Source organism: Protomyctophum bolini (genome assembly GCF_963924005.1).
Source record: "Protomyctophum bolini genome assembly, chromosome: 13".
Classification (NCBI taxonomy): domain Eukaryota; kingdom Metazoa; phylum Chordata; class Actinopteri; order Myctophiformes; family Myctophidae; genus Protomyctophum; species Protomyctophum bolini.
Genome location: NC_137874.1, coordinates 28,063,255 through 28,069,402, shown reverse-complemented (window position 1 = coordinate 28,069,402; position 6,148 = coordinate 28,063,255). Strand labels below are relative to the sequence as shown.

General features: G+C 40.7%; 1 protein-coding gene across 1 annotated transcript; it reads left to right on the top strand.

The window, feature by feature from the left end:
* Window positions 1-590: 590 nt before the first annotated feature.
* Window positions 591-4,810, top strand: liat1 (ligand of ATE1). Its single transcript, XM_080780077.1, has 2 exons — window positions 591-898; window positions 2,872-4,810. The coding sequence occupies exons 1-2, from the start codon at window positions 817-819 to the stop codon at window positions 3,348-3,350; spliced, it is 561 nt and encodes a 186-aa protein (XP_080636203.1). The 5' UTR covers window positions 591-816; the 3' UTR covers window positions 3,351-4,810.
* The last annotated feature ends 1,338 nt before the right edge of the window (window positions 4,811-6,148 follow it).

Genomic DNA, 6,148 nt, shown 5'->3' with positions numbered 1-6,148 from the left:
CTTATCCTTTTAGCCCTAATGTCCAACTGTGTGGCACGTACTGTACATTTCGGACTAATAATCAATCAATCAATCAATCAATCAATCAATTACTTGCAACGTCCACGTATACGTCCATCCGTACCATAGTTATATGGACTTTAACACGGTTAAATCAGGACTTCGTGGCGCAACGGTAGCGCGTCTGACTCCAGATCAGAAGGTTGCGTGTTCAAATCACGTCGGGGTCATTCTTTATTTCGTATAGTATCCGACTTTCTGCTGATTCATCGTATTTACTGACTCCGAGTCCGTAGGTAGAAGTCGGTCATGCGGCACGGAATACCTACAAAATAACCACCAAGTTTGCACGAATGTAAACGTGTAAAGGGATAGGTAGAGCTAAATAATCCAATGCTTGCTACTAGTCTCTAGATTGTAACAACTGTCTCTGTCTGTCTCTCTAATATCTCAGTCAGTCAGATACATCGATCTTTTAAAAACACCCATTATCTAAGAAGTCGGCTGTGTGGGCGGAGTTCAGATCTTCCGTTGCTACGGAGACGCGTCACTTGCCATAAAACACGCCTCGGGTCCACGACCACAACATCCATCTCTAACACCATTTTTGTCCCGATTTAAATTTAACATCTGTGTATATTTCTTTGTTTTCTTTCAGAAGAAGAAAACTCAAATGTAGTTGTCAAATTAACCAGCTCAGTTAGTTGACTCGATATCAGAATCATCATCAAGATTAATTGCAATAAGCCTGTGCGAGAAGATATTTCCTCCATTGACAAAGATTACAAAGTAAGCTACTTCTAGTGGCACGCGGAGATGAAAGAGAAGACGAAAAGAAAACTAACCGGTGTTTCCAAGAAGAGGGGACACTCTACTCATCAAGACATCGTCGATACAGGTTTGGTTTGAAATTGAACCTATAACTAAAATGTATTATGAATGTAGCTTGTAGCTTATAGCCTAAAGCCTACTACTTATGATTAACTTTACAATAGTGCATGGCGTGTCTCCTCATTATCTTTTGATTTATGTGTGTTAGCCTAAGATTGTTAGCCTAAGATTTAGACTCGTAGAGGTTTACGTCAGAACCGAAAAATACCTCTACGAGAGTCTAAATCGTAGGCTAAGTGAGTGTAGGCTCGTTAGACCGCTTGCATTTTGTTTTGCCGTTTGTTAACATTTCAGGTCAACCTTTTAGTTTAATTCAGATTGACATATCGTGATTGTAATTATTGTATCACATGCTGCTGGCAGATGGCCTCCTCGGGTTTACTGGCAGGTGTGGGTTTACCTTCTGTTCTGTGCCAACAGAAGTCTTCATCACATGTCAAGTTTCACAAAATTTCACATTTAACTCCTCTTTACCTCTATGATCTATCTTTAATCATTTCCATGTATACTTTACGTTATTCTCGCATAAAGCAACCCCATGCAGTTAACAGTGTTTGATTGACAAGACAGCAATAACACACTGTTGTCACTTTACACAAAAGCAAGTATGCAAGAAAGATGTGCCAAAGATGTGCCACAAAACATCAACAACACTGTAGGCTACTATACAATACTTTACATTGTAACTTTGTAAGCCCTTAGGGCTTTTAGAGTTGTCCTTTTAGCATCATAATAATCGTACTGTCACTGTACTACTATTTGCAAGCCATTAAAGTATTACTATTAAATCAGGATAGTGCAGGGTTCTCTCATAAGTTGCCTACTGTTGTGTTTCCTGAAACCAAATGATTAGGCCTTGGAGTGCCAAGGCCTAATCACTGTGAAGACTAATGTTGGGATCGATGTGTTTGCTCTGTGACTGCATGGGAGTGCAAAATCTGTAAATTGTACATTTGTTAGACATTTTCCCTAAATTGTCTTATATAGTCAATAGTATGATAGAATAGAAATGAATAGAAATGATAAAAGGTAAAAATTGAATATGATTGTAATATGTTGATTATTTACCTTTTTGATACATGTAATTATTTCCATATGGTCTTGTTAACTCACACCTGATGCCAATCAAATGGACCTACAGGTTTTAAACGCATTCCGCAGATAAACCGGACAGGTGGGGCAGCAGGGTAAGCACCTTAGATTTTGCATTTGTACATCATGTTCAGACTTCAGAGTAGCTACGGAGGCAGGGGATTTCGGGCTCCTGACCATGGGGCATGAGACCTTAGAGGCTTAGAATCGATAAATACATCTACAAGAGTCTAAATCTTAGGCTAGCTCAGGGGTAGAGTGGCCGGATGTTCCCAGTTTGAACCTGGGCTCACCCAGAGTTAGTGTCGAAGTGTTCTTGAGCAAGACTCTGAAGTGAACCCGTAATTGCTCCCGATGTGCAAGTTGGTTGCATGGTTTCCTCCGGCATCGGTGTGTGAATGTAATGCACCTGTAAAGTGCCTTGGATAAAGGCGCTATATAAATGAACCATTTACCATTTACTATCTTGATTAAACTAAAAAGTCAACCTGAACACTGTGGATTGGAATACTTTGATCTTAATATATAATGCAGGTCAAACAAGAGGCCTTTCCTCATTGATGAGCTTAATAACACAAATGTAAGGCATATACTGTATGAGCTGGTGACAGCATTGCCTATGGGGCTTAACAGGTCACCTGAGAAGTGTTGGTTCACCTTACTGATCTGTTACAGCTCATTAGTTACTGTAAACTAAGCCATTACACAAACTATTTCATGACATGAACTGTAGGGAGTCGTTAGTAATATATACCGTGTGTGAGTGTGAGTGTGTGTGTGTGTGTGTGCGTGCGTGCATGTTGATAGAGAGAGAGAGAGGGGAGAAGCGTGAATTTAATTGATCCGAATGGATTTGAACGTGTTTGTGTTCTCTTATCGTCCATACAGAGAAACCTCAAACAGGTGCTTTGCCCCCCGACACCTCTCCTGCACTCCCGCAGCCTTCCCCCCACCGCAGTTTACCTAAAACGCAGCTGCCCAAGGTCAAAGCCTGCAGCGGGGCAGATGGACAGAGGGCCAGCGCTGGTGGCAGGAAGAGCAAAAAGCAGCAAGTCAAACGTTCAACAGCACCGTCAGCGGGGACAGGCAATAAGACTGACAGGAAGAAGAGCACCAGCGGATCCTTACCAGAGGGGGGCAAACCAGAGCTGCTGAGCCCTCAGTCTAGGGAGACCATAAGGTGGGAGGGTGTGCTGGAGGACCCCCTTGCAGAGGAGGAGAGGCTGGAGTTGTACAGGGCTAACAGACGGCAACGCTACCTTGCCCACAGGCAGGCCATGATAGCGGAAGCCCACGAGACAGCCACAAGACAAGATGTTCCTAAAAAGGACAAAGACCATACGACCATGACTAATCTCAACCAGTAGTGTTATCTGTTTGTCTAATGGTCCTGAGACTGTGACTCTATTTGTTGTAGGTTTTGATCCTCTGGGATTTATCACGATATAGGAAACTGCACTGGAAGGAAAATGTATCACAGATCAATTAGGAGAGGCTGTCTCTAACACCCTTTATTCTAAAATATTATATTATTGCACTGTATGTTGAGATTATAAGTGGGGTTGTGTATATAGACCGCAGCACTGATTGCCTACAGCTGGCCTACAGGGCACCACTCCATGGATTTGTCTATAGCTCCATACCTATAGCTAGGTATGTTTTAAACTGAATCAATGTACTGTTACAATGAAGTTACTGTAGATTACAATGTGCATTATACTGCAGTGCATACAATATAAATTAGAGGGTGCTATGTGACAGTGTGGCTGACTATGCTATACGTGCTAGGGAAATCTAGCAGCTTTCTGCATTGTTAATTCAATTTAAAACACCTCTAGTTTATCCTTGAATGAATAATGCTTGCTCTGTCAGGAGAATAGTACACACCCAGTCCACTAAATCGTCCCCTAATTGTTGTCATGGTCTGTAGTCAATGGGTGAAGCAGTAGACTGCTTTGGTTACCCTGCCTGAATGGGCTTGTTTAAAAGTTAATGGAGTAGTGCTTCTTAAATATTTAGCATTTAATCTCCAAGATTAATCATTGATGACTGACGAGTCCAATCAGTCTTTGTCGGTAGCTCCAGTAGGTCGATAGTGTACTGATCACATAGCCATAGGTTTAATCCAGTTCATGCTGTGGGTTGCGTGTTATCTAGGACTAGATTCTAGAATATCATTCCTCTTTCTCAGTTCTTCCATCCGGTGAAGCTGAAAATGCAACTTAAACAATTAAGTTGGAAACACAAGTAGACTTTGAAGATGTCCAACTTCCTGAAAATCAGAGGTTAGTGGACTGTAGAAGATCACTTACTGTATATCACATCGGTTCTACAAATGACTGAATATGCAGAGCCGTGTTGAAAATGTACTTTATTCTGCATACACAGTAAAGCAATTATTTTTAGAATGGTATGACCTTACCAGGAGTGGACCAGCCAGCCTTGTCATGCATCAATTATTCAATTTACCATTTGTATATTATGAAACACAAAGCAGTGATGGAAAAATGGGATAAAGTGTGTTTTATTCATGACATTTCCTTAAACAATGTACTGTATAATTTTCTTAATTCTATGACAAATTAGTAAAATACAATTCTAGACATACTGTATGCCTATGTTTTGAATAATTTGAAGGAATTTAACGTTTTGTGAGATCACAGGGCGACCTTGACCTTTGACCACCTATTTCTAATCAGTTCATCCTTGATGTGCCGAATGTCATAAATTCCCTCAAAGCATTCCTGAAATATCACATTCACCTGGCTGGGATGGATGGCTGGACTGACAACCGAAAAACAATGCCTTTTTCCACTATAGCGGTCTACCGGCGGAGGTAAGATAATCTTATATATTTTTTAAATAAAATAAAATAAATTATATAGTATCATGAAGTCTGGTTGTATGTGATAGAACAGATGTTAAAATAAGGTAAAAGTTGTGATCCATGAGTAGAAGTGAAGGCGCTTTTGTGGGTGCGATCTATATAATGCTTTTTTAATGGACCAAGCCCCCAACTTTTTGCAGGATATTGCAGGCAAACATGATGGATCGTCATTCAATGTCATGACTCACGAGACCATCTACCTAATTTGGATTAAAAAACAATCATGTTTCTATAACAATCAGTGACATTTGTAGTATCTGTGGCACGCTCTATGGGTGGCAGGGAAATAGATTTTGGCGTTGCGTTGTTTTAGGCCCCTCAATGTGTGATTCAAATTCTGGATAGATTGGACATGATTGTTTTCTGGGAGGCGCCTCCCACAATCTTTGGAAGGCAATCTGCCAATCCGATTAAAATATGAAAAATCTGAATGATACAGGTAGATCACGTCACAGGGATAATGTTCTCAAATCTCGCACAAATTGAGATTTGGATAACATCTGTTCTGTTAAAACGTGTGTTTTAAAGAAAGCGTGAAATGACCTACCGGTATATGGTGTTGTGTCATGATCCAAGGAATCCAGGGAATTTGTTTTTATTGTATCACCTACGCCCTACGGTCCAAAGAGTTAAAGGACCACTTCACCACTTTTCAACCTATCTTCATATAATAGGTCCTCACTAATAATCATGGTGGCAAAATGGTGCAATTTTTTTCTACTCTGTCTGTGTCTCATAGGAGGGCTGTGGGCAGTTCAGAAACCGTCTTCCAGTGACATCATCGATGGGAAATACAAGCTAATAGAAACTGCAGGCTTTCTAGTCCTGAAAAGTTACAATGTGAAAATGGAAGCCATCATTCTCACAATAATGAAAATCTAAACATTTTTTGTTTAAAAAATAATCTGCCTAATGATGATGTCACTGGAAGACGGTTTCTAAACTGCCCACAGCCCTCCTATGAGACAGACTGTGTAGAAAAAAATCGTGCCATTTTATCATGATTATTAGTGAGGACCTATTATATGAAGATAGGTTGAAAAGTGGTGAAGTGGTCCTTTAAAAGCCAAAAGCGGCATCACCATGAAGCCAAATTGAATTTGGAGTGGAGGTTCTTCCTTGGCCTACTGGAAGTGTGCAAGCAACGTTTTATGCTAATTGGTCCAGCAGTGTCCGAGATTAGCTGTACAGAGTCAAGCAGAAGGACAGACAAAATGGACAGACTGACGGGCAAAACTACCTCTGAGATAACTAACTAGCCAAGCCAACTCTACCAAC

What these genes read in the sequence shown, in the direction of transcription:
- liat1 (XM_080780077.1), top strand. Translation starts at nt 817, where the DNA reads ATGAAAGAGAAGACGAAAAGAAAACTAACCGGTGTTTCCAAGAAGAGG. An exon ending in TCAAGACATCGTCGATACAG is followed by an intron (nt 899 to 2,871) that starts GTTTGGTTTGAA and finishes TCGTCCATACAG; the next exon opens with AGAAACCTCAAACAGGTGCT.